The 27,319-nt window shown below is 39.7% G+C and overlaps 5 protein-coding genes across 7 annotated transcripts; 1 reads left to right on the top strand and 4 right to left on the bottom strand.

The window, feature by feature from the left end:
• Window positions 1-7,038: 7,038 nt before the first annotated feature.
• LOC126599745 (replication protein A 70 kDa DNA-binding subunit B-like) lies at window positions 7,039-10,381 on the bottom strand. Its single transcript, XM_050266167.1, has 12 exons — window positions 10,185-10,381; window positions 9,814-9,960; window positions 9,570-9,725; window positions 9,297-9,474; window positions 8,911-9,181; window positions 8,728-8,830; window positions 8,516-8,640; window positions 8,328-8,406; window positions 8,087-8,231; window positions 7,804-7,964; window positions 7,589-7,709; window positions 7,039-7,481 (listed from the first exon to the last, which is right to left on the bottom strand). The coding sequence occupies exons 1-12, from the start codon at window positions 10,313-10,315 to the stop codon at window positions 7,284-7,286; spliced, it is 1,815 nt and encodes a 604-aa protein (XP_050122124.1). The 5' UTR covers window positions 10,316-10,381; the 3' UTR covers window positions 7,039-7,283.
• Window positions 10,382-11,221: 840 nt separating this feature from the next.
• Window positions 11,222-13,572, bottom strand: LOC126599750 (uncharacterized). 2 transcript variants are annotated; one of them, XM_050266178.1, is made up of 3 exons: window positions 13,454-13,572; window positions 12,061-12,989; window positions 11,222-11,599 (listed from the first exon to the last, which is right to left on the bottom strand). In XM_050266178.1, the coding sequence occupies exons 2-3, from the start codon at window positions 12,936-12,938 to the stop codon at window positions 11,386-11,388; spliced, it is 1,092 nt and encodes a 363-aa protein (XP_050122135.1). In that variant the 5' UTR covers window positions 12,939-12,989; window positions 13,454-13,572; the 3' UTR covers window positions 11,222-11,385. The 2 variants fall into 2 exon arrangements, with proteins under 2 accessions (XP_050122135.1, XP_050122137.1); XM_050266180.1 differs by having other exon boundaries at window positions 11,481-11,967.
• A 1,013-nt stretch (window positions 13,573-14,585) lies between these two features.
• On the bottom strand, window positions 14,586-16,435 carry LOC126599747 (presenilin-like protein At2g29900). The gene has a single exon (XM_050266174.1). The coding sequence runs from the start codon at window positions 16,281-16,283 to the stop codon at window positions 15,024-15,026; it is 1,260 nt and encodes a 419-aa protein (XP_050122131.1). The 5' UTR covers window positions 16,284-16,435; the 3' UTR covers window positions 14,586-15,023.
• A 1,252-nt stretch (window positions 16,436-17,687) lies between these two features.
• LOC126599753 (glycine-rich RNA-binding protein 4, mitochondrial-like) lies at window positions 17,688-20,225 on the top strand. Of its 2 annotated transcripts, none has more exons than XM_050266184.1 (5): window positions 17,688-17,823; window positions 18,574-18,727; window positions 18,823-18,891; window positions 19,174-19,280; window positions 19,577-20,225. In XM_050266184.1, the coding sequence occupies exons 2-5, from the start codon at window positions 18,583-18,585 to the stop codon at window positions 19,997-19,999; spliced, it is 744 nt and encodes a 247-aa protein (XP_050122141.1). In that variant the 5' UTR covers window positions 17,688-17,823; window positions 18,574-18,582; the 3' UTR covers window positions 20,000-20,225. The 2 variants fall into 2 exon arrangements, with proteins under 2 accessions (XP_050122141.1, XP_050122142.1); XM_050266185.1 differs by having other exon boundaries at window positions 17,753-17,857.
• A 611-nt stretch (window positions 20,226-20,836) lies between these two features.
• On the bottom strand, window positions 20,837-25,135 carry LOC126599742 (uncharacterized). Its single transcript, XM_050266165.1, has 3 exons — window positions 23,283-25,135; window positions 22,392-22,813; window positions 20,837-22,093 (listed from the first exon to the last, which is right to left on the bottom strand). Exons 1-3 carry the CDS (start codon window positions 24,169-24,171, stop codon window positions 21,059-21,061), a joined length of 2,346 nt encoding a protein of 781 aa, XP_050122122.1. The 5' UTR covers window positions 24,172-25,135; the 3' UTR covers window positions 20,837-21,058.
• Window positions 25,136-27,319: the final 2,184 nt, after the last annotated feature.

The raw sequence follows: 27,319 nt of genomic DNA, 5'->3' as shown, positions 1-27,319 counted from the left end.
CCAGCAGTGGTACTGTTCCTTTACCCTTGTGGGTAATAATATGGTAGCTAGACCTTCAAAATTTATGGGTCTAAACTTTGTTAGTGCTGTTTCTTTGCTATTCTTTTACCCTTCTTGGTCAGAGCGATGTAGTGGGAGCTGCAAGCTTCACGTGCTCAACTTTGACAGAGAACTTTGGCAAAGTTATCTGTGGTACCCATGAGCTATTGTTGCGTGTGGGAAGTGGGTGATTGAACAGTAAGATTCATGTGTTTTCTACTTCCCCAGAAGTCTTTGACAGAATGCCCATAATTTTCGCAAAACTGAGTGTGCGTGTGACAGGTGCTGACAAGGCTGGAAAAGGCTGGAAAAGTAGGTGCCTCTTCGATTTCTGAGATCGGCCCTCGTGGTCTCTAAGCAGCCCAGCTTTTGAGAAAGCGAGCGCCTCTTCGATTTTTGAGATCGGCCTTCGTGGTCTTTGAGCAGCCCAACTTTTGAGAAAGCAAACGCCTCTTCGATTTCTGAGCAGGCGCCTCTTCGATTTCTGAAGCTTCGTCAAGTGCAGATTTTTATAGGGGCTGGCATTAAGTTCCAAAGCACACTTGAATCTCCACCAGTAGAAGCTTCATTCTTGCACTTCTAAGATCTTGATTTGTCCGACCTCTTCTCTCTTCAACACCTTTGAAAATGCCTGGCCCCTCCGACCGTCGTTTTGACTTGAACCTTGTTGAAGAGGCAGCCCCGCCTTCTCCAGACAACATATGGCGCCCATCCTTCGTCTCCCCTACTGGTCCTCTTACCGTTGGGGATTCCGTGATGAAGAATGATATGACCGCTGCGGTGGTGGCCAGGAACCTTCTCACTCCCAAAGATAACAGACTACTTTCCAAACGGTCTGATGAGTTAGCTGTTAAGGATTCGCTGGCTCTCAGTGTTCAGTGTGCAGGTTCTGTGTCTAATATGGCCCAACGCCTATTTGCTTGAACCCGCCAAGTTGAATCATTGGCGGCTGAAGTGATGAGTCTCAAACAGGAGATTAGAGGGCTCAAGCATGAGAATAAACAATTGCACCAGCTCGCACATGACTATGCTACAAACATGAAGATGAAGCTTGACCAGATGAAGGAAACTGATGGTCAGGTTTTACTTGATCATCAGAGATTTGTGGGTTTGTTCCAAAGGCATTTATTGCCTTCGTCTTCTGGGGCTGTACCGCGTAATGAAGCTCCAAATGATCAACCTCTGATGCCTCCTCCTTCTAGGGTTCTGTCCAGTACTGAGGCTCCAAATGATCCCCCTCCGGTGCCTTCTCTTTCTGGGGCTCTACCGACTGCTGAGACTTCTCCTAAGCAACCTTTGTGAAAGCTCCCTCTTGTGTGCTTATTTTGACTCATGTATATGTACATATTTGTAGCTTATCGGGGATATCAATAAATAAGCTTTCCTTCATTTCAACGTATTGTGTTAAATACACCAAAGCCTTATTCGCTAAGTTCTTTGAATTTTCTTTTGTTAAAGCTTGTATGTTGAAGCTTTCTGAGTGGAGCATGTAGGTTGGGGTAGTGTTCCTTTAATTTCCCGAGTGAGGAAAACTTCTCGGTTGGAGACTTGGAAAATCCAAGTCACTGAGTGGGATCGGCTATATGAATCTTAGAACGCCATTGTGCTCGATCCTGTGTCATGTCCTTCGTTAGATCTAAGTACTCTAAGTCTTTTCTTAGAGTCTCTTCCAAAGTTTTCCTAGGTCTTCCTCTACCCCTTCGGCCCTGAACCTCTGTCCCATAGTCGCATCTTCTAATCGGAACGTCAGTAGGCCTTCTTTGCACATGTCCAAACCACCGTAACCGATTTTCTCTCATCTTTCCTTCAATTTCGGCTACTCCTACTTTACCCCGGATATCCTCATTCCTAATCTTATCCTTTCTCGTGTGCCCACACATCCAACGAAGCATCCTCATCTCCGCTACACCCATTTTGTGTACGTGTTGATGTTTCACCGCCCAACATTCTGTGCCATACAGCATCGCCGGCCTTATTGCCGTCCTATAAAATTTTCCCTTGAGCTTCAGTGGCATACGGCGGTCACACAACACGCCGGATGCACTCTTCCACTTCATCCATCCAGCTTGTATTCTATGGTTGAGATCTCCATCTAATTCTCCGTTCTTTTGCAAGATAGATCCTAGGTAACGAAAACGGTCGCTCTTTGGTATTTCTTGATCTCCGATCCTCACCCCTAACTCGTTTTGGCCTCCATTTGCACTGAACTTGCACTCCATATATTCTGTCTTTGATCGGCTTAGGCGAAGACCTTTAGATTCCAACACTTCTCTCCAAAGGTTAAGCTTTGCATTTACCCCTTCCTGAGTTTCATCTATCAACACTATATCGTCTGCGAAAAGCATACACCAAGGAATATCATCTTGAATATGTCGTGTTAACTCATCCATTACCAACGCAAAAAGGTAAGGACTTAAGGATGAGCCTTGATGTAATCCTACAGTTATGGGAAAGCTTTCGGTTTGTCCTTCATGAGTTCTTACGGCAGTCTTTGCTCCTTCATACATATCCTTTATAGCTTGGATATATGCTACTCGTACTCCTTTCTTCTCTAAAATCCTCCAAAGAATGTCTCTTGGGACCCTATCATACGCTTTTTCCAAATCTATAAAGACCATGTGTAAATCCTTTTTCCCATCTCTATATCTTTCCATCAATCTTCGTAAGAGATAGATTGCCTCCATGGTTGAGCGCCCTGGTATGAACCCGAATTGGTTGTCCGAAACCCGTGTCTCTTGCCTCAATCTATGCTCAATGACTCTCTCCCAGAGCTTCATTGTATGACTCATTAGCTTAATACCCCTATAGTTCATGCAATTTTGTACGTCGCCCTTATTCTTGTAGATAGGCACCAAAGTGCTCATTCGCCACTCATTTGGCATCTTCTTCGTTTTCAAAATCCTATTGAAAAGGTCAGTGAGCCATGTTATACCTGTCTCTCCCAAAAGTTTCCACACTTCGATTGGTATATCGTCTGGGCCTATTGCTTTTTTATGCTTCATCTTCTTCAAAGCTACAACCACTTCTTCCTTCCGGATTCGACGATAAAAAGAGTAGTTTCTACACTCTTCTGAGTTACTCAACTCCCCTAAAGAAGCACTCATTTCATGTCCTTCATTGAAAAGATTATGAAAATAACCTCTCCATCTGTCTTTAACCGCGTTCTCTGTAGCAAGAACCTTTCCATCCTCATCCTTGATGCACCTCACTTGGTTTAGGTCCCTTGTCTTCTTTTCCCTTGCTCTAGATAGTTTATAGATATCCAACTCTCCTTCTTTGGTATCTAGTCGTTTATACATATCGTCGTAAGCCGCTAACTTAGCTTCTCTGACAGCTTTCTTCGCCTCTTGCTTCGCTTTTCTATACCTTTCACCATTTTCATTAGTCCTCTCCTTGTATAAGGCTTTACAACATTCCTTCTTAGCCTTCACCTTTGTTTGTACCTCATCATTCCACCACCAAGATTCCTTTTGGTGTGGGGCAAAGCCCTTGGACTCTCCTAATACCTCTTTTGCTACTTTTCGGATACAACTAGCCATGGAATCCCACATTTGGCTAGCTTCCCCCTCTCTATCCCACACACATTGGGTGATTACCTTCTCTTTGAAAATGGCTTGTTTTTCTTCTTTTAGATTCCACCATCTAGTCCTTGGGCACTTCCAAGTCTTGTTCTTTTGTCTTACTCTTTTGATATGTACATCCATCACCAACAAGCGATGTTGATTAGCCACGCTCTCTCCTGGTATAACTTTGCAATCCTTACAAGTTATACGATCCCCTTTCCTCATTAGAAGAAAATCTATTTGTGTTTTTGACGACCCACTCTTGTAGGTGATCACATGTTCTTCTCTCTTCTTAAAGAAGGTGTTGGCTAAGAAGAGATCATATGCCATTGCAAAATCCAAGATAGCTTCCCCATCCTCGTTTCTCTCCCCAAAACCATGGCCACCATGAAAACCTCCATAGTTGCCTGTCTCCCTGCCCACGTGTCCATTTAAATCTCCTCCTATAAATAACTTCTCCGTCTGAGCAATTCCTTGCACCAAGTCTCCAAGATCTTCCCAAAATTTCTCCTTCGAACTCGTATCCAACCCTACTTGAGGTGCGTACGCACTAATCACATTGATAAGTTCTTGTCCTATTACAATCTTGATTGCCATGATTCTATCTCCTACCCTCTTGATATCTACAACATCTTGTACCAAGGTCTTGTCCACGATGATGCCAACACCGTTTCTCGTTCTATTTGTGCCCGAATACCAAAGTTTAAACCCTGAGTTTTCTAGATCCTTTGCCTTACTACCAACCCACTTAGTTTCTTGTAGGCACATAATATTTATCCTTCTCCTCACCATAACTTCCACTACTTCCATAGATTTTCCCGTTAAGGTTCCTATATTCCACGTTCCTAAACGCATTTTGCTCTCTTGAACTCTACCCTTCTGTCCTAGCTTCTTCACCCTCCCCCGTCTAATAGGATCAAAGTACTTCTTTTGTGTGTCCCGGGTAAAGTTGATAGGAGCATATGCTCCCAAACAACTTTGAGTGGAGTCGTTCGAAAAGAAGTTTCTATGGCCCCCTTGCTCATTTAACACTGCATCCGGGTGCCGATGGAGATACAGCGACCCTTGCTCACTTATCACTGTGCTCAGGCCACACAGCGCGCCACTTACGGGTGACGCCCTAGCTTTAGCGCGATTTTGTTCTGGATTCATTTTCATAAGGATTCGACATGATCATGGAGTGCCTTCATCTTCAACCTATTGTGTTCCATCCCCGGTTCAAACCCACCCTTCTAGTCTAGTTTAGAGTAGGATTATTGCTTGTAACGGAACGGATTGGGTTCGGATGTGCTATCTCCATACCCAAACCCATTTATTTTCCCCAAACTTGAACCCGTAGAATCCAGGTTTTCCCCATAACCGAACCCGTCGGGTGATGGATTTTTTATCAGGGAACGGTTCTTTCCATTATGATATTTATATATTTATTTATATTATTAACTAAATGAAGAATATTATAAAAAAGATATTAAATAAATTGGTATTATTAATACAATTGATACAATGCATTTAATAAGTAATATTAAAAATTTAGGGGTGTAGTCAAACTCGGATTTGAGAGGATTTTAAAAGATTTTAAAATCCTAGTGTAGTCAATTAAAATATTTTAAAGGATTTTAAAATCCATTCAAATCTAAGTGTTAAAAAAATTAAGATTTTGGAAGATTTCTATAAGTTGTGGATTTTGTGAGATTTGAGAGTAAAAGATATATATATAACCAAGACTAAAAGGAATCCAACCTCACCCCCTAGGATTTTAAAATCCTTCTTCCCCTTCTTCTCCCTTTGCCCTTGTCCATATTCCGAAAGGTAAGCCATCACTCCTCGATTGCAGTGTTGAGTTGCCACTTGGCCACAATAAGATCACCTTTTAGCTAATAAACAAATCAAAATAAAAAAAAAGGACAACATGATTATGTTTCTTCCTTGTTTTGGGGAAAAGAAAATGATGATGTCTCTTTGGCTTTTTTTTAAAGAAAAGAATAAGGGGGTTTCAGTTGGAACACTAAGGCCCCGTTTGGGATTGAGGTGATTTTAAAAAAAGCCACTGTGAAAAAAAGCTGAGGGTCATTTTTGTGTTTGGTAAACTGAAAAAAAAAGGCTTATTTTGGAAGCTGCTGTGAGAATAAGCTGAAAATCAAAGGAAAAGCTGAAGCTGCTATTTGCTGCTTTGAAAAAAAGCCAGTTTTTTCAAAGCACACGGAGTTACAGTGCTCCTTTAATGAAAAGACACACTATCATCCTGCTTTTTTTTTCAAAAGCACTTTCACAAAAAAGTTTACCAAACACTCTACTGGCTTTATTTCACAGCCGCTTATTCTCACAGCACAGCCGCTTATTCTCACAGCAGCTTTTTTTCAAAGCACAACAATACCAAACCAGCCCTTAGTGTGAGAAATAAAGCTCATTTTGTTTTAGAGAAGAGAGAGAAGAGAGATGCTGAGAAAAGGAGTGCAAGCTGCAGAGCATCAGAAAAATAAAAAGGGTGCAGCAACCCTTCGTTGAAGAGAAGAAGAAAGTGCTCTTCTTTTTTGTTAGCAATCATCCATCATAATTGTTGTTGTAATAGTTTTGAGCTATATGTATAGAGAAGAAATTATACATTATATTTCTTTCTCTATTTGTTTCTGTGGCGTGTGAGAGTTATTGGGTGTATTGGGTTATTTGGGTTGTGAGATTGCCAACACTTTGTAAACTTCCATTTGGTTGATAGTGGATTATTGGGTGAGCTCCTACTGCTCCGAGGACGTACTCCAGTTACAATGACTGTTGAGGAACCTCGTTAAAATCTTGGTGTCTTTAATATTTTGTTCTTGCATTTCATATGATATATTTCCTGTGGGTTAAAAAGAGTTGGTTCTAAAAGGTTTGGTACTATCCTAGCACAACATGCAGTTCTTTACAACCAGAGCTTTATGATTAGGTTCCTCAATTGCAATTCTTTACATCGTTTTGTTAATCTGGATTTGAATTTGTATTTGATCAATAAATCATATTTTTTGTTTGATGGATTTTTGATCGGGGAACGGTTTTTTCCGTTATGATATTTATATATTTATTTATATTACAACAACAACAACAAAGCCTTTTCCCACTAAGTGGGGTCAGCTATATGAATCCTAGAACGTCTTTGCTCTCGGTTTTGTGTCATGTCCTCCGTTAGATCCAAGTACTCTAAGTCTTTTCCTAAGGTCTCTTCCAAAGTTTTTCTAAGTCTTCCTCTACCCCATCGGCTCTGAACCTCTATCCCGTAATCATATCTTCGAACCGGAGCGTCAGTAGGCCTAATAACCATAACCAAACCCAAAATAAAAAAATTTACCCGACGATTACCCATCACTGTAAAGTACCCAAAATTTTATGCCCAAAACCAAACATTCGAATCAATCACTTGCGAGGATCAGATTTGACAGGTTAAATTGCCATCAGTAAATCATTCAGTCAACTTATCAGCATCCATAGAAAAATGTGAATCACACAAAGGAATAAAGCATTATAAAAGAAGTGCATTTATACAACTAGATCAACACTATCAGGCATTTCTCATGGCTTTTAGAACCAACATCTGCAATTAATCCCAACTGCCCTTCCCCAAACATACAGAACCCTAAATCAGAGAGATTAAAGTTGCATCTGCCTAGACACCATTTTCATTCTTCACCATCCTTCTACACCATTAACTTATGAGGCCTTCATCTTCGATATCTCTTCAAGCAAAAACCTCGATTCAGCAGCAAAATCAACTGGAGCGACTGCCCTGGCAGTTATCCTCTTCCGCTTCTCGTTATTGTACTCATTCAGAGTAACACTGACCCTAAAAAGATGAGGAACCCAAGTTGCTTCTTTCAGTTTTTGTTGGAATTCATTCTCGTCTCCGTCCTGAAACAAAATGTAAAGGATTCAAAAACTAGAAACCAGCTGCTAATTTTTCATGGTTTTGTTAATCATGTGTAATAAGCACTTTGAAGTGAATTGTAAACATATACCTGTGATTTCAATTTGTCCAGTTCATCTGCAGAGCACCCGATGACCCTCTCAGCTTCGTCGTTGAATAGAGAAAGATATGTTTCCCCACTTACATCAGTAACTCTTGCAACTGATATATACCTGGAAAGAGAACAAAATGGATATGTGAGAAGTTGGAAATCTGTATTCAAACACCAATAGCATCCTTATGATGAAATATCGAACTGTAATTTACCTTAAACTGCATTCTTCATCATTTTTCTGGCACCCTTCACACCAGTATCCAGAACCAATAGCTTCAGTCACCTTCTTGTTGCAAGTTTTGCAAGCACGGTACCACATTGCCTGATCAGGCCTGATCGAACTTATGAACGCTTTAACACTGAAAAACACAGGCTGCATATGACCAAAACAAAATATTCAGTTCAATCACAATACACTAATTAGTTTTGAGACTGCAAAATTTACTTAACTGAAGATTCTTATGCAATTAAGAGCTGTGGATATTGTAAATATACCTTATCCTCACCCAAGGATGGGTCCTCAGATATATGAGACAGGGTGACTCTGTCAGAGTACATGGACCTTCCTCCACTCTTGGCTGATGGACTCATACCAGAGCCAACAGAGGCCAATGAAGCACCTTTACCTTCAGAATCATACCTGCCAATTAAGTCAATTTTACCATTATTCAGCTATGAGAAAACTTAATCATATGGAGATAAAGTTACGGTAAAATCCTGATGAAGAATAACTTACCAGGACCGCAACTTCTTTGCCTCAGGTGATTCTGGATTTACCAATATTGTGCTCTTGCTCAGTGTTGACAATGATACACCTGCAACAATATATAAAAGAGTACATAAAAAACAGGAACTTTGATAGTTGTTTATTTTTCAAGAATGCATAAATTCCTCGCGATGTTATTGTATGAACTTTTAGGCTACCTTGGAAGTCTCCAACTTTGAGGGACTTGATAGCGACTATGGGAGATTGATCAGCAATGTCAAGCAATTGCTGGCCTACACTAGTTGCAAGCTCACCCCACAAAGCAACCACAACAGTCTTCTTCCTGCAGTTCAAATACAAATTGTTTCAATACACAGCATTAACATATGGAAAAGTGTAGTCAGTTACTCGACAAGTGTTGTAAGCTTACGTATCATCAGCAATGGTGATATCACGCTTTGGAATACTCTCATTGTCGATCTTCCTTCTAATGCTCATTGTAGGAGACACATTTTGAACAACTCCAATAACATCTGGGAAATAAATCAGATATGAGTAATTGAGAAAACAGACAACACACATCGAAAACAGATTCTGGGAGTGGGTTGCTTACCCACAAGCTCCTTTCCATTAACATGGGGACCTAACATATCAACTGGAACAAAATTGAATTTTGTTTCGGGAACAAAGGCCGCTTCATTGCTAGCTTCTTCCACCTCAGAATACTCATTTAATGTCATTTCATAATCATTTTGCACTGTCTTAAACTGCTTGTTAGCAACCCTCAGAGACCCCTTTGAAATGTAATAAACCTTTCCTAACTCAAACTTTTCAAAGAACTTCTTTGCAGCTTCATTAAACATTGTTGCTTGAATTTGTGTTCCCTAAACAAACACAAACAAATTTACATTACATAAGAACCACCACACCGTCTACATTAAGCAATTAGAATTGGGAAACTGGAAGAATGCCAACAAAAAAAAAGTGTCTTTGGCTTACATCTTCATCTGTTAACTCCACATTGAAGACGCAACCTTCACCTCTAGCATTCTTGTATGTACGCATCGTACCCTTGTTTGTAACACGAACCTTTATGGTCCAATTTCCTTGGTAAGGGTTCAAGGAAACAAGCGGGTGAACCCTTCGTGTCATAGCCATTCTCGCAGACGGAGCCATACTGAAATCAATTCATACAAAATCAAACTATCAACACACACTCATAAATTCAATTACACAGTCACAGCTGATTGGCAGCAAAACAAAACCACTTACTTCCCAGCCTGCTCATTCACAATTTGAGCAGCAGATTTCGAAACCATTTCTTGCTTGGGCTTCAAAATAATCCCAACATCTTCCTTTTTCACCTCATTTTTCACCTCCGCCTCAAGTGCAGCCGAAACCACATCACATTTTGTTACAAGCAGATAACTGAAAACAGCAAAACAAAAACATCAACACTTCCTTCACAATATTTCAACCGACGGAGAGAGATAGGGAATCAAAGTGAAAAGCTTACTTTTCGGATAAGTTTGAATTGAAATTAACAGAATAACCGAGAACGCGAATGAGACCCAGATTCTGAATCTCCCCAGATGTGACCTGGGGACCCAGCCGCGAGGAAAGCATCCCCTTTAGCTTCGCATTTCCATCAGTAGCAGTAAACCTAGAACACCATATTACAAACACAAAAGTTCGATCACACGCGAAATTTCCACATTCCAAACTAACCAATAATCATTTTACAAAACCCAAAACCTAAATTCGAAAAAAATTGAAGACAGCAACCAGATCTAGATCTAAAAAGGGTTTCTTGAAAACTCTAAATAAAACCCCACAAAGAAAAGAAAGCGAGAAAAGAGAAGAACAAACAGAGAAAGCAAAGCTCACATGTAAGATTTTCCCCTAGGGGTGAGATCGGAGACCTGGACCACTATCTCCGGCAGCTCAACCGACTCGTCCGGCGACTTGTTCGCCAAGACGGTCGAAATCGCATCTGGGGTCGGCATTAACTTTGCCATTCTCTCTCTCTCTCTCTCTCTTGTTTCTCTCTCTAGAAATGATGGAGGTGGATGGAGGTGGAGAGATACGATATGAGAGTCTCTGTGTGCGTTGTGAGTTTTTAAGGGGTTTTTATTTCGGCGGGAGATTTTTGTGATTTTTTAAAATCTTTTTTCCACTTTTTTTGGCGCGAAATTTAGCTTTGGTGGGTTTTTTGGTTTGACTTTTGTTGACCTGGCGCCCTCGCGCTTTCGATTTCGTTTCGTTCTTTTACCATTTTATCCTCCCATTGTTTTTGGGCTAACGGCTTTGGATTGGAGTTGGACTATAAAACTGCGGGCCTTGTAAACAACTAGATTCACAACATTATTCGAGTTTCACGTTTTAGTTAAAATGATCTTTGAAATTGACATAATTTTTCACTTTGATTTCTGTCAATGAAAGTTAATGGAAGTGGCCCCCTGAATTTTTCTACCGTTAATCATTTTATCCAATAAATTGTCAATATTTTTTTTGGAATATTCAAAAAATCAAGGGTATATGGAAATGAGGAGAAATACAAATAGAAAATTTCAATAAATATTGATGATATTGACCAATTAACTACATAAATTTTTCCAGAACACTGCAAATTTCAAACTTTTGATTTTTTTTGAGAAATTTTGCTCTAATTTTGATTAAATCTAAATAAGTTGATATACTCAATCAAAATTTCCGTCGAAAACAACTAGTCCTATATCAATATTTTAAACACTGATGTTATGAACATGTGGTCCAATTCCAATATGCTAGTAAGCAGAGTGTTGAGTTTTTATCCTTGCGTCACGAGTTCAAAAATCCTTATCTCCTAAATTATTGTAATAGTTTCGAACTCCCCAACTCCGCTCCGTTCCTCCTAATAATTACAATAAAAGAACACAACAAAATGGAAAATGGCGACGCCTTGCATTACCATGGATCAAATATTTAGATTCCCTATTGGAAATAGCTAAATAATTAATTTAATTAATCTAATATAAATTATGAAAAGAAAAAAAAACATATTAACCTCACATACTACTCCAAGGAGAGAAAATGTTAAGAACTTTTTCTAAGTACAGCACGATGGGCAACAAGAGAAGCAAGACAGCCCCCAGCCGCACTTGGGTACAATTGGGGTTGGTTTTGAGGGCGGAGACGACGCATTCGGTGTTTCTTCCGGCGTTTGCGGCTGCGATTCTCGCTGCGACGTTCGCTTTGACCCCGATTGGTGCTTGTGTCTCGTTCCTTCTCCCCGTAGCGAAACATTTATGTCCCCTAACAATCTTCATGGAACAAAAACAAGGTTCAGATGTTTGCTCAAACATGCAAACGTGCAAAAGTACGTAGTTGCAAGTAGGGTTTTGTTCTGGTGAGATTGTTCGAACGGCGCACTTAAGGCTATTTCCGCCATTGTCTGAAACACGATTTCAGTCCTTGTAGCTTTGATAACGTTCTACATTGTCCCGGTATTGTGGACTGCGTCGTTTGGTCCCTGTAGTTTGCAACTTGTTCCAACACGAGGACGCTCATCAACTTTCGTTAATTTCTTGTCCCAATCCGTCACATACGCGACACAAGAAATCAACGTAAGTTGACAAACGTCGTCGGAACAGTTTGCAAACTACAAGGACCTGATTCGACGCAACTGAAACTGCAGTGGCAAGTGTAACTTCTGTGAACACTACATTGATCAAAAACATGTTTTAACCTTAAATTTTGCTAAGATGGGAAGCCAGCAACTTACATTGGGAATGCAAAAGATCTTGTACTTCCATCCGAAGCATGAGAGAGGCGAGCCGAGTGATGCTTGCCGCCCTCGCGGGCGGTGGTTGACTTCTCTCTCTCATGATTCACTGCATTTTCCCTTAGAACTTCTCTCATGGTTTCCGCAGCTTTCTCTTCTGTTACCCTCAGACTCGGCTCCTCCACCACCGTGCTTAACTTATTGGAAGCATTCTCCGCTGATTGCGCCGTTTGCTTAGCCGGAGGCTGGTTGCTTGTGAAGTCAATGTTGCATGGACTACCAGGCAAGTAATTTACCTCAGGTAAACCCAATTCACCAGATTTACACAACCAGTTAAACTGGTCTCTGGTAAAACTCGTATTTCCCATCTGAATGCTGAACAAGGACTCATTGGATTCAGTGCTCCATTCCAATGGGGCTGTTGATTTGTTCCTAGCAAACACATAATCTGGAATCCTATACGGTGAGGAGGCAGGGTCGCCTGGCCGCTCCATCATCTGTGTAGGCGGAGACTGTGTTGCTGAATCGTTTGCATCATCTGCTGGTTGAGAATGTGATCCTTCTAGTCTATCACTAGGTTGCACATTCTGCGAAGCATCTGTGGCCGCGCAGGCAGCAAAATCCTCGGCGCTGGTTGCATTTGCACCCAATTCAAAGGCTTCATTACAATCAGATACCTGAGAGTTACTTAAACTTTCTCCTACAGTAGAAATATTAGCTTCTCCTAGAGCGGTAATTGGATCCGTCCTCAACTCATTCAACTGATCGGACAAGCCTAATCTGCCTGGTCCGCTGCCTAATCCTTTGGCCGCGGTATCAACTTCACATGGAGTTGTAGCTGCAGGGCTTAACCTTGTTCTATCATCTGCAGATTCCATAACTAAAAATTGTCTTGGTTCTGCCTCCGGCAGTCCAAAACCATCGGATTCCTGTGAATCCAAAAACGAAACAGAAACATAAGGTTACCAATCCGCTGTTATACGTTAAAAATCTCAAAGAACCTAATCGAAAGTTAAAGGGACTGAATTTCATATGGAATGAATGATCATGAAGAGCTTCTTCATGATATTTGCCACTCAAATTGTGCGAAAAAGGCAAGCTCGCCTAATAACCATTTTGATTTTAGTTTTCGTTCTTCTTTTATGGACATAAAACCTTGAATTCATTGATTCGATATGAAACATAAATCACAATGCATTCTAAGATCGTTGCCCCCTAAGATTCAAATAAATTCATACACGTGTTCCGAATTGAAAATTCCAATTGTATGCTCAACATGATTAAAGGAAAGATCTCAACAATTGTCGTTCATGAAATTTGAATATTTGTGATTGTATAACAAGACTCATAATATCAAATGAGAAACACACACATTAGAAATAACCAAACTTACATGCAAAACCAAATGCCAATGAACGTGCCCTCAGAGACACTGCCAACCTTCCGCCCTTCGGAAAATCGATGATGATTCCTTACCGGCCTGAAAATCTGCCGCCTCAGTTTCGCGTCGACGGCAACCTATGAGTAACGGGGGGTAAGACTGAAAATTCGAGAAAATAACAAAATCAAAAAACGAAAAAACAAAACCGAAAAATGAAATGGACAGAGGGGATGAGAAAGAAACCAGATGAAAATTATAAGGCCCTGCTTAGACGTAGGGGTTTCTTTCTCTCTCTACTTTCCATTGCGCGTCCTCATCTTTACTAATTTCTTGCAATCCAAGGCTGTATTTTCCCTTTTCGTCCTCGTCGGAGTTTTTTTTATTTTTTTTAAAACAAAAAATATTATCTACACTAAGGGGAAGGGGAGTGGGTTAAGCCTTTTCATCCTCGTCGGAGTTAGGGCAAGTAGACACAACTATATCCCCTTTAACGACGTCGTATAGGGAAATATTTTGAGTGTAACGGTCGCCCTAAAGTTGATTTTTATGTTTTTTAGTCCAAAAATTCACTAAACAATGCTTATGCGGAAAGATAAATAGTAAGACCACTTCCCAATAGCGCAAACTATTTTCCCGCAAGAAAAAGGTTTTGGCAAAATCCGACAATCGGGTGCTTCACAAAAACAATTCGAAAAAATTACTCATGGTTTTTAGTCGGTTTTTCAAAGTCATACAAAAACAATCATAAAACCTACTTTTCACGGAACTTTCGCCGTGCCACAAACTTCTTAATGTTAATGTTGGTCATTCCGATGATGTTCTGAACGATCAAACTCTGTTCTGGCTATGTTCTTGTCCTCGAAAGAGTAATGTGCGTGGTCATTTTAATACGAGGACAAATTCAATTTAGGGTTTATTTTGTTTATTATGTGCTAGGTAGAATGCTTGTAACTTGTAAGCCTTATATGTATATTCTTATGTCTACCTAGGACGAAACCTTTTGGGAGCTCAGTCGCTTCGGGTTCCGTAGGAACTCTGAAGTTATGTGAGAAAAGGGCCAGAGCATCTCCAGAATGGGTGACCCACTGATAAGTTCTCGTGTGAGGACTTGAACTTGATGTGCTCATACGAAGCATTAAGCCTATTTGGAATGAAAATTTCATATATACACAAGAAAGCTCGAGATTAATATCAACATAAACATCGATACAGGGGACGTGGAGAATCCAATACCTTTCGATATGCAACTGAATCCAGCTGAAACAAACAATCAAAGATTTGATTTTACTGGTACAAACAAATAAATGTAGGCCTTCCGGCTTCCTTCAAGGCTCCGATCCATACGGCATCCTCCCTCCTCCCAACTTTGCAGATGTTGGACTCCAATGGATGTTCAAAATCACAATCTAACCCTATTTGAAATGAACTTTACGAAACAATATAGATTCCAGACGTGCAACCAGTTCACAGAAAAGAAATATACCGGTTGCAACGAGAAATCATCGGTGTCACGCAGTATGCTCCGATGCTTCATATACTTTCTGCAGCCGCCTATCAATCTTTGGCTATAAAAGTTCCACTTCTAGAACATAATGAGGTTCAATGAACATTGTACAACGAAAACTTCGAGTAAGAGCCGTGTCAATACATAAAACAGTACGCCGAGCATTATTGACACGGGAAGAGCTGGCAAAGCTTTCTGATACACAGCTAACAGTATCAGAGTCACTCCAAGGCCACCTATGATGGCAAGATAACACGCATACACCGTCATAAAATCATACATTGCCGCCCTCCCGACTAAAACACTGTAGAAGATGAAGTCTCCCAATCCCAGCTTGATTGAACCGGAGGACCCCAATCCGATGCCCTCAAGCAGCAAACTTTCACTCGCCGCAACATCTTCCTGCCTGCAAGGCTGAACATTCGCTACACGCTCAAGTAATGGGGCAGATAGCTCTTGATCCCTCTCTGGAATCCGCCCCTCTTCGGCTCTAACCAAACTCGAATCATTATCAACATTGCCGAACTCACCAAGATTCGAATTTGAATTCGGATTCTCATTCCCAATACTCGAATTCTCATTTCTCCTATCTCTCCAAACCCTCCTCTCACCCACAGGACCCTGAGAATCATGAGGAGTCACGGGCCTGGCCTCGTAAACGAGAGCCGGAATCTCCTCATCCCTAGAGATTGCCAGCTCCACCAATAACCTCAACGGCCCGACCGGCAACAAAACCGCGGCAAGATCATACAATGCCATGGCAACCAACAGCACCCAAGTTGTCCACTCAGGCAACAACGTAAACCAATAAGCAACCAGCATTCCAATCACAACCAAATACCCCTGCGTCACGAAAATCGCCATTTTCGACATGAACACCGCCAAAACCCCAACAACAGCAAAATTGAACAACACCAAAACAAACGTAATCGAATCGACCGGAACATTAAAGTCCTGAATCAGAAACAGGGCGATTTCTCCGCCCATGAATCCCAGAACAACAAAAGACGAAAAACCCATGTAGATTTTGAGGAACCTGGTGCATCTGAGGTAAAAAAGGAGCACCAAAACGAATGTGACGGCAGTGACGACGGCGACAAAAACGAGGGAGTTTAAGAGGGCACCTACGAATTTGTCCCAGGAGGAGTCCGAGGCGGTCTCGTCGTACGCAATGGTGGCGATTGACGTCACCCTCTCCGACGAGGATGAAGCGTCGTCGGTGAGGACAGTGACCAGAAGCACCACCAGCAGCATACAGACGGAGACCGGAGTGATGATTCTGATCAGTTCTTCGCCCAGGGATTCGAGAACTGTGGTGGGTCTTGGGTTTTGGGCCATTGGGTGTTCGACAATCGGATCAATTTCGGATCTTGGGGCGGATTTTGGGATTTTGGATTTGAGATTTGGTCGAAGGCTGAGAAATGTTTCGCAGGTGTTTTGGTGAAAGAACTGCTTGGACTGGCCGATGGCGTTGGGGAAATAATCTTAGCCGCACATCTCTTTGACCTTTATTATTATTATTATTATTATCATTTTAAAGAATATGATATCCACACTTATTTTAACTTTTCATACACTTTTTTAATTTTCGATCGTCGGATCGAATAAATTAACCATTTTTAAAAAGGAAATACTATCACCGTTTTTTTACTTCATATACACTATTGTTAATTTTTGCCCATCAATTTTGTAGGTACAAGAATAAACATAAACGTATGAATAGCGCGACCTTTTTTCAAACGATGACATTAATATTTTACCAATTTTCTTGTGATTACTTGATTTTATTGGCAAATATTAGAATGAGAATTTTACGTCAATTTTAAAAGATAAAGGAGGCCTGTTTGATCACGTGTCACGCAAAAACATTAAAATGCAAATGAGTGAAAAGGTTAAAAAAAAAATTTTTAACAATACAAAGTCAAACACTAAAGTACTTAAAAATATGATTACCTCATATGCTAAATTACATTTAAAACCTACTTAATCTTTTAATTTTTTTTTTGATTATTTTGAAACTTAACTCGTGTATCACATTAAAATTGATATAAAAGTCGTCAAAATTATTACGTGGCCCTCTGCGTGTTACAATTGTACTTTGACATAAAAAAACATATAAAAAATAAATGGCCTGCGGTTAATTTGGGCTTCGTCCACATATAAACAGATATTTTGAGGTTCTTTAAAAGATAGCTGAGGGAGGAATCTCGTCGGATTTTTTTTGTGAGAGAATCAGATTTTTTTGGGACTCAAAGAAATTGATATAACTCATCAAATGATTCGGGTCATTGAAATTTGATTTAAAGTTACACACAGAAGACTCTCTAAAAGTTATAATAATTGTAACTGTTGGATCAAATTTCTATTTCCCTGATCATTTGATCATTGAGCTCAGTTCCTTTTGGGCCATAGGGGATCCGGCTCCCTTTGGAAGGATCTCGGGATCCTCAAATCACATCCGTTTATCGTACATTGTGCAATAAAAAATCATTGTGATTTTTTATTATTTAAAATTGAATATAAACAGAATCTGATTAAAACTAGTCGCACAATGTAAGATGAACGAATGTGATTTGAGGATCTCGGAGGGATCGTCTCTCAAGATAGCTTGCCTGGCCGTCCCAGAAACCATATAACAACCCAATATAAACGTCCCACGTGGAGGAAGTACCGCCCAGTAAATATCCACAAACCATCTACGTCATGCCTCTAATCCAACGGCTGTTAATTCGGCCCCAAACTCGACGGATCAGATCTCCCAGAGCTCTCCATATATCCGACTCCTCCCATATTCCACATAAACCCTATTCGAAATCAAAAACCTTAGGGTTTTAGTCGGTCCCCCGAGAGCAGAGTGACGGAGTGAGAATCGGACAAGGTAAATCTCCGGCGACCCTTCGCTCCGATCTTACGTATGTTGTTGTTATGCTTCTGATGATTTCGATATCTCCGTTTGATTTGGTTTCTGTTTCCCTTTCTCATTGCTTTTCGATTCGGGTTTTTGTTGAATTTTTCGAAGGGATTTGGGGTTTTTGATATTTGCATGTGGGGGTTTTGTATACGATCCGTATGTGGATTTATCTGCCTCTGTGTGATTGTAGTTTCTAGGGTTTTAAAAGTGAAGTTTTGATTTGTGGAGTTCATGGATGCTGCGGAACGGCTGAACTTATTTGTGTTTGCGGTGGGAAATTTTTGGGGTGTAGTTTTTCGATTTATTGAATATCGAGTGGAAATAAAGTGTTCTGCTTTAGATTTTTCGTTTGGTTTTGTAGATTCTTCGAAATGGGTTTTTTGAAGTCAACTTCATTTGAATCATTTCCCTGCACTTTCTTAAGAACCAAGGAAAATTTAATTTGTTTTTTGTGATTTTGTAACCCTTTTGAAGTGCGGAACTGCTGTTCTTATTGGGTTTGTTTTGTTTCAGTAGTAGTAGATGAAGAAATTATTTTCGATATCGTTGTGAGGGTATCTAATTAATCTGTCTTTTGTTATGTATTATTTAATCACGACATTTGTGTTAACATGTTTAGTGTTCTGCCACTTTTCGGTACTTGTGTTAAACAGAATGATTGCTGTGTTACGATAGAGATTTGTTTATTGAAGCTTGTTGGCTTGTGCTTTCTTTTAGGTGATTACGATGGCTTTCTTAAGTAAAATTGGGAGCATACTTAGGCAGACTGCAAACAAGCAGATCAGGTCTGAAGTATCTTCTTTCAAACTGTCCATCCATCAAGCTATAAGATGCATGTCATCCATGGGAAGCTCAAAGCTCTTCATCGGAGGTGATTGCAGAATTCTTCAATATTTCCAAATATGATATCCCTCTTCTCATGTTGCCTGATTTTGTGTTAAGATGCCCTCTGCTTTTATAATGCAGGTGTTTCGTACCAGACAGATGACCAGAGTCTGAGGGAGGCTTTTCAAAAATACGGTGAAGTTGTAGACGGTATGTAATTAGTACTTGGACTTCCAGTGGCTTTTCATTTAACAGGATTGTCAAGTGGGTCAGATGACTGTCGAATGCTTAAGACTTGGTGAAGTGTGGATGCGGGCTTCACTTCTTTTGTGATCCCTATGTTTTTCTTTATTGTGAACTTCTGTTGTTGCGTCATGTCTCTCCGTCATTCCATTTGCATTCTCTGATGATGATTCTCACATATTAGTATCCATACACGTTTGTAAAGTTTGAAAGAATGTCTGATGCTGATTGACCTGGTAAATCTTGCAGCAAGAATCATCATGGACCGTGAAAGTGGTAGATCAAGAGGATTTGGATTCGTTACTTTCACTTCTAATGAGGAGGCAGCTAGTGCTCTCGAGGCCTTGGATGGGCAGGTAGTTATTCGTTGTTACGTTCTTTCTTATTTTTGTTAAATGTTATTGGTTAATAGTTGTTTATTGAAATCGTTTGTTTATTATATACGTTGACGAGTAGTTTTGAGTACTGAATCAATGTCTGGGATTTAAAATTTAGACACTAGCAGGTGAAACAATACATTCAATTTTGAAACATTAAAATAAGACAAAACGTGTTTGTAACATGAAATTGCATTAGTATAGTAGTCTTATGAAATATTAACTGTTATTCATATACCTTTGCAACTGTAAAATTTTGTCTGAAAATCCTGTAGGAGCTTCATGGCCGACGAGTAAGGGTGAATTATGCTACTGAAAGGCCTCGCCCCAGCTATAATAATTACGGTGATGGTCAAAATAGTTATGCACCTGGTGGTGGATTTGGTAACTATGGACCCGGTGGAGGTGACAGCTATGGAAGAGGAAACACTGGATATGGTCCAGGAAGCTACAACAGTCCAGGAAGCTACAACAGTCCTAGCAATTATCCAAGTGCAAACACTTACGATGCTCCCAGTGGAAGTAGCAACAATTTTGGTGTTGGTAGTGGTGATAACTTCGGTGTTGGTGGCGACAACAGCTTTGGCACTCCTGATGCTCCATTTGGAGAGAACAAACCTGGCTTTGGCCTGGATGATCCATTGGAAGCAAACGATAGGGACGATAATGACGCGGGTGACTTCGCCAAGAGGGCCTGATTATAATTATTAGATTTCGGGGGCAAAACTTAGTTTGCTTCTCCGGCAGTGCTACAAGTAGATTGTTTTCTGTTTATGTTACAGCCATCTAATCTTCCCTTCCCCCTCTCTCTGAACTATTTTATTTCATTTTATGTAGTATTTGCCTGTCACAATCTTCATGCACGTTTGTGTGCGCTTTGTTAATGAAGGACCTTGAATTGTGGAAATAATTGTTGATTCATTATCTTCCTCTTGAAATGTATGCCAAGTTGAAGGAAGGAAAGGTCTTAGGTTCGATTCTCGCCAAAAACGATTTTGAACCACATTGTTGTTACCTCATTATGAGGTTAAATTCACCCTTTCTTCCTCGTTAGTGTAAATGATATCTTTTGTTCATAAAAAAAAATTTAATTAATTAAAAGAGTTTGAAAACTTTGAGTTTTAACAAGAATAACAAAATAAAGGATAAAGTAAATGGTATCAGGATTTATTTTTAAGTGTAAAAATGAAGTTTTTCGTTAAAATGAACAGTACTGTGAATTTTTCGTTAAAGTTTTCCAAATAAATGGTATTGTTTGTTAAAAAAAAAAAAATGTTCTTAGAATAAAGATAGCTGGCTATGGCTCCTACTCAGTTTTAATTTTCCATTCGTCTATGAGAAAGACGATAAAGTAGTAAACTTTTAACTTTAAAAGGGGTTTCAAAAAGCACATTAGACTGGTGTGTTGGTCTCTTGCACTCAAGTTTGAAACTCTTTTTGCCGCTTCCTGACGTCAGACTGAAACCACCTCTCCGTATATTAGAGTAGTTTAGCGCAGAGAAAAAGAGAGCAAAAGGGACAGAAACAAGGAAGGCGAGGCAGAAATGGGAGAGTGCATAAAACTGAAAATGTTGGAGCAAAGTTTCTGATGATTCGATAACGAAGGCCTCGATAAGCTTCGGTAATCAGTAAACACCAACAACGTTACAAACGAATGGCGTATTAGCTTTAGCTATAGAATGAATACCTAACCTCTTTCTATATTCTCATATTTTCTATGAATCTATACACTGCAAAACTTAATACCTGCTTTTGACTTAACTCGCTTTCTCATCAATTGACCGGAACCACCTTTGTGCATTCAGGACCACCGGAGAACCTTTCTTGGCCTTCTCCACAATCTGCATTATCAACTGTTTCTCCATCTCAGAGTCGGAATCATCGCTATTCTCCCCACTGACAGATAAATTCTTTGAACGCCGAACCCTGGAAATGTGCTCCTCATCTGAGATACTTGCTTTGCTCTTGAACAAAAGGAGATCATTACCTCCGGCTTCCTCTTTACTGGAACCAAAATGTTTCACAGAACCATCTAACCCATCACTTTGAGTTTGACCGGGTCTTTGAAGCCTGAATGTTTCAAAAACTTGACAAGGTGAATCATCACCTATGGTTTCCTCTTTACTGAAAGCAATATCCCCCACGGAACCATTCACCAGTTCACCTTGAGTTTGACCGGAGCTTTGAATCCTGAATGTTTCAAAAGCTTGACGAGGTGAATCACCACCTGTGGTTTCCTCTTTACTGAAAGCAAAATTCCCCGCGGAACCATTCACCTCTACACTTTGAGTTTGACTGTGGCTCTGAGCGCTGAATGTTTCAAAAATTAGACAAGGTGAATCCTCCCCTTCGGATTCACTGATCTTCATCAACTCTTCGTAAGCCTCATTGTACGCATCTAAAGCTTCTCCCGATAAGTTCATGACTAGAGGCTCTTCTGTGGTTTTGCATTTTTCTGCAGAATTCGTAATCTCATGGATTGCGGAATGTCTCTGATTGTCTGATAAGTCTCTCCAAGAATCCTTGTGCTTCAACTCTGCGATTTGGACCTTCCTTTGGCTGTTTTGTAGAGCCATCTCAAGCTCCTGGACACGTTCTTCCAGTCTTGATTGGATGACTTCATGCAGACGCAAGCTAAGCTCTCTGGGAGAAACTGCATAGTTTGCACAGTGATGATCCGTAGAGGTGCTGCTTGCCTCTTCGTTAGACCCGGGTTGGCCAACAGATAACCCACCAACCAAGTCAGCTCTCAGCTCACCTTGAGCAAAATCTGCCATTAAGTTTGGGTCAAGCTGCACAAATTATCAGCTCTGTTAGCACTTAAATAATCTGCTGAGATCACTACATTAGCCAAAAAGTGCATTTAAATATAGAAAACCCATAATGCAAGGGTTCTATGGGATTAGCATTCATGTTCTAGAAAGACACGATACTAGAACTGAAACTTCAGTACAGAAAATCATTTACATGGCCAAACGGATATGTAATACAGTGAGATACTTGAACCCAATTAATAAAGATTCAATGCAAAACTAAAATGTAAAGATGTGCAGCTTAAACATAGGAATACAAAGACAAACACACACTGACCTCAGCAACATCGATGGATCTTCTCTCCGGAATAGAAGTGTTCATGTTTAGCCCCAACCTCTCAAGTTCAGCTTCAAGCTCTGCCTCTATTTTACTAATCGACTCTGAACTCTCTTCTGCTTTCCGGTCATATGAATTTTTATCATCATATTTGTCCATATTCTGTTCAGTAGAAAAAGAATTTGGCGCCTTATAAAAAAGGGAACTGTCACAAGTATCTTGTGCACCATAATTCTCATTAGCTATTTCCTTCACTGTTACTGAATCTTTCATTTCAAGTTCCTCCTCTAGATCCTGAACCAAGTTCTCGGTCTGCTTCAACAAATCTTTCAACTTATCAACGTCTCTTTTATTTGCTATAAAAGAAGATATTATGCCAATAGAAATCCCAAGACAGAGAAGAACTGCTCCATCCAGTGAACCTGATGAAGGGAAAAGCATTAGGACATGAACTGAGATAAGTTAGAAATACTGCACACAAATAAGTAGCAACCAGGAAATTGAGTGAACATAAATTTCAGCTTCTACGATTGGTTGCAGTCATATATGCATTTGGGACCTTGATTAGTCTCTTGGACTTAATAACTTAATAGAGCCATTAACATATAAACAAAAGACTTTTCCCTTGATTAGCAACCTAACAACCCCAGAGAATATACATTTTCCCCTCTTTCAATATAATACCATATTTCCTAAGGAATTGAATACGCCAAGGAAAGGACAGAATACAAAAGAAAAAATTTAAGCAAGAATACATGCTCGAATAGCCTCTAAAGTCTAAAACGACGATAGGTTACCCTTATGAAGTGGAATTTTAATCGAGAAACATCTGGATAGTATTGAGAATTACACCAAAAATCAATTACCCCTACAATAGGAGAAGAGGACTACCTTCAGAATGTAAGTGTTTTCCATTGACCAATTTACTGGCACTGCTCAATTTTCCTTTCCTCCCCTTTCCAGTCTTACTTTTCGTATTCCTGGGCAGATCCAAATAACCAAGTTTTGGTGGTGGAGGAAACCCACATGTATTTTCATTAGTTTCCAAATAGGCTTCCTTATGCAGCTTATTTTCCTCGACCCCAATCTGAGCTCTGAAATGGTCACCACTTGCTCTGCTGATAATTCGGTTTCCATCAGTCACAAACAATGTTCTCATACTTGGACTCGATGGCGATGGAAGGGTAAGCACATGTTCCACTTCAGCGCGCTCTTTATATAACTGAGCCATAAGGCAACTCTCTAAGGAATTTACTGGCTTAATCGTATGCCCATATGAACGCTCAGTTCTAATAGAACTTTTGTTCCTCAGAGGAACACGAAAAGAACCTCTTTCTCCACTTGAAGATTTAGGCATAGTGGCACCAGTACTATCATCAATATCATGACTTATACAAGCCCCATCCCCATTCTCATTTTCATTTCCTGAGTATTCCGGTGACATATGTGATAAAGAAAGTACATTGCAATCCTTGTACTTCACCAAGCCTCCCAGCTTTTCACCATCATACCCGCTAGTAGAAGCCCCTTCTGTCCCACAAGAACTTTCTGACAAGTAAGCATCTGAAGCCTTTTTGCTGTCATTAGAAACGTCATCACCGACCTTCTTTCTGTGTCCTAGTCTGTGTAAAGGGTGCCTTGAGGATTCAGATTTGTCAAGATTTGCATCCCCAAAAGGAAAATTTAACAAGCCATCTGTACCCCCATTCTTGGATATGTTCTGCCAATACTTGGTCAAATATCCAGCGCCTGCCGCTGCTGCAACAACCCACAAGTCCATATCTTCTCTCCCTTCGAAACCAGATTCCACCGAGGAAACTTTCCTCTCTTTCAGTTCTCAATACCAACAACCCACAACCAAGAATTTGCCAACTTTGAAGGGGGAAAATGTTTGAACGTAAGGATCAAAACCCTTTATTGTTTCGGCACAATCGGTTATGAAAATGCATGCTTAAGCTAGCAACCACAGATTTGTGGAAGTAAAACAGCTGCACAATTCAACAGAACAGAATTCCCAGCATTCAAAATCCGGAAGATAACAAAGATACTACTTCTGAAGAAGAACAAAACAGTGAATAGGTTTCATAAGGCAAGTCCCAAATACAGAAAAAACCTCAGCTTCTGCAGCAACAACCAACTGGGGAGCCAAATTCCTCAAAAATCACAGAAGATAATCAACCAAGAGATACAAGAACAACGGCATATCAGAAGCAAGAAACCATTTTTAACGCCGAAAATCTAAACTCTACCCAATACTAACAGCAAGTTAGCAACCTCCACGCACTGAGAGCTCATCAAAGAACAAACCTCAATATCTCCGAAAACGCGAATAATATCCAAGAAATTCCAAAGATATCGAAAATCTGAGCTGTACCCAATTGAAAGCAAGTTCTTATAGCCGCAGAAAACCCATTTGACAGACCGCCATTGGCAAGAAGGTGAAAACAGCTGGGAACTCTTCGTCTTCTTGGCGATGGAGGAGAGAGAAAACAAAATCAAAAGGAGAGAGAAAGAAGCTTACTTTAACGAAGCAGTGAGTTCGTGAGGCGAATCTGAGAGAAACCCAGCTTTTGGAAGATGGATTTTCTGAATCTTTGAAGAAGAAATTGGAATCTCCGGAGGAAGATTAACCAAACCACCCGTTTGCTCTGTTATCTACAGAGCAACACACCTCACAAACCCACGTTCTTTTCATTTGATAAACCAGGGGATTTTTTTCCTTTCATTTTTTCTGTAAAGAATTTAAAGTGCGCCGATTGGTTTAATAATCTAATTTTCTAAAAATGAGAAAAGATCGGAATTGTTGGGCATCTTCAATAATACTGATTAAAATTTTATTTTAACTTGCCAAATGACGCACATGTTTGCTAGATACCGCTTCCAGCGATACTAACTATGAGCTCGTTTGATAATACTTATAAAATGACTAAAAACGTTATATGTCTAATACTTATCGCAAAAGACATAAAACTTATTCATGGAGTGAGTGAGATTTGTCAATTGTATCTTAATGAAATTTGTCTATTGAGAAAAAAAGGTAAAACGAATTGATCAGTTTTTTCTATGAAATTATAACAAAAAACTTTCAGTACTGTTTATTTTAACGAAAAACCATATTTTTACAATAAAAAGTCAATCTTGGTACTATTTAATTTACTCTTTATTTTATTATTTTCGTTAAAACTTAAAATTTTCAACACATTTTCATTAGTTCTTCCTTTTTTCCAAGGTTCTAATAAACGCTAGGCGTTAGTCGGGTGGTAGGCTAGCGCCTAGGTGGCCTAGGCGGATTTAGGTAAATTTCTTGTATATCTTGTAAATAAGTGCATATTGACACCTAAAAAAAAATTATACTTGTATGAATAATAAAATAATGATAAAATGCAAATTAGGTACACTATTTCCATAAGTATTGGATGAACTTGTAGTATATCCAACATTTGCAAATTAGAAACACCATTTCCATAAGTATGCCACCATGAAACCAAAAAAGAAAAAAACACGCAATTAATAAAAAATAAAAAATAAAAAACCTCCTAGGACCGCCTAGCCCGTTTAGCCCGCCTAGGCCCAACCCGATTTTTTCTCGTGATTTGCCCAAAAACACCTCGGTTGCTAGACGCCTAGCGCCTAAGCAGCCGCCTAGGGCGTTTTTTAGAACACTGCTTTTTTCTATCACTTCTCTTAGATATTAACGTCCTTTCCAAACAACCACCAAACAAAGCATGCGTATTGATAGAATTGGTGAAAGATAAATACCAACCACTTTGTTGACCTCTATATCTTTTCTAAAGTTAGAAAAATGTCACATTTCACAAAGCTTGTCAAACTTTTCTTTTGTTGGGGACATGCAAGTTTTTTTAGCGTAATTTTGTTCATCTCTCTTGAGTGATCATTACTCTGTTTATCATCGTTAGATAAGTTTAAATTTTGAGATTTATATCTATCAACTACACAGATCTTAAAATTTAAACTTGTCTAACGATGACAAACAAGGTGGTTAATATCACCATCACTTGAGAGCGGTGAACAACATAAAATTAGGTTAGATTATGTGAAAAGGACAAAAAAGGTAAGACACTTTCACTCCAATCCTAATTGGTTTGAGAGCAAGCAATCCCACATGGATGGAGCCCTTGCCACAACAAATGACACTCGAAACTGCTTCACTTTCCACCCAAAACCAAAGAAAGATGATAGAAAGCAACTGTTTAATTAATAATGTTGCAAAAAAGGTGCACTTGAATTTTCAGGATATTGATGTTTTGTCAAAAGAATCCGGATTCTCTTTGTGAGTATCTTGGAGATCCGTGAATCGTGTCAATTTATTGTACATCGTGCGGTCATAAATTATTTTAAATATTTTTATTTAAAATTAAACACAAACAGTACCTGACAAAAAACAAACCACACGATTTACGATGAATAGACATAATTTACAAATCCTCAAGATCCTCAACAAAATGATATGGATAGGATCCTGTTGGTTGTCAAAGGTCCTTTTATATTTGGTATTTGAGTGAATGATTCAATGGGCCAAACACCAGCTATTTTATTTATTTATCACATAATTTTAAATATTCGAGGTGAGAACTTTTTTCGCAATTGGAATATCATTATGACGGTGTTTTAAATTCAATCACGCATTGTCATGTGAGAAAATGCAATTTGTTCGGAAATGCCTTTACCTCCGTGACATGCCAAATGTGTGTATGGAAATAAGTTTATCTGGAAATCAAACTTGAGGAAGATGATCAAGAGACGAAGATTGGAAGTGGGAATCACACACAGAGGTCATTCCTGCCATGTTATTTATGCGGTATTCTCTTAACAAAATGCCACCTTGCCGTAAAAAAAATGGATCGACGCCGGACATTAACCGCGATCACCTTGCACGAACCGACATTTGTTTGTTCGGGTTCCATTTA

The sequence above is a fragment of the Malus sylvestris genome, chromosome 14, assembly GCF_916048215.2.
Source record: "Malus sylvestris chromosome 14, drMalSylv7.2, whole genome shotgun sequence".
NCBI classification, from domain to species: domain Eukaryota; kingdom Viridiplantae; phylum Streptophyta; class Magnoliopsida; order Rosales; family Rosaceae; genus Malus; species Malus sylvestris.
Note: the sequence above shows the minus strand (reverse complement) of the source record. Positions and strands in the feature narration are given on the sequence as shown.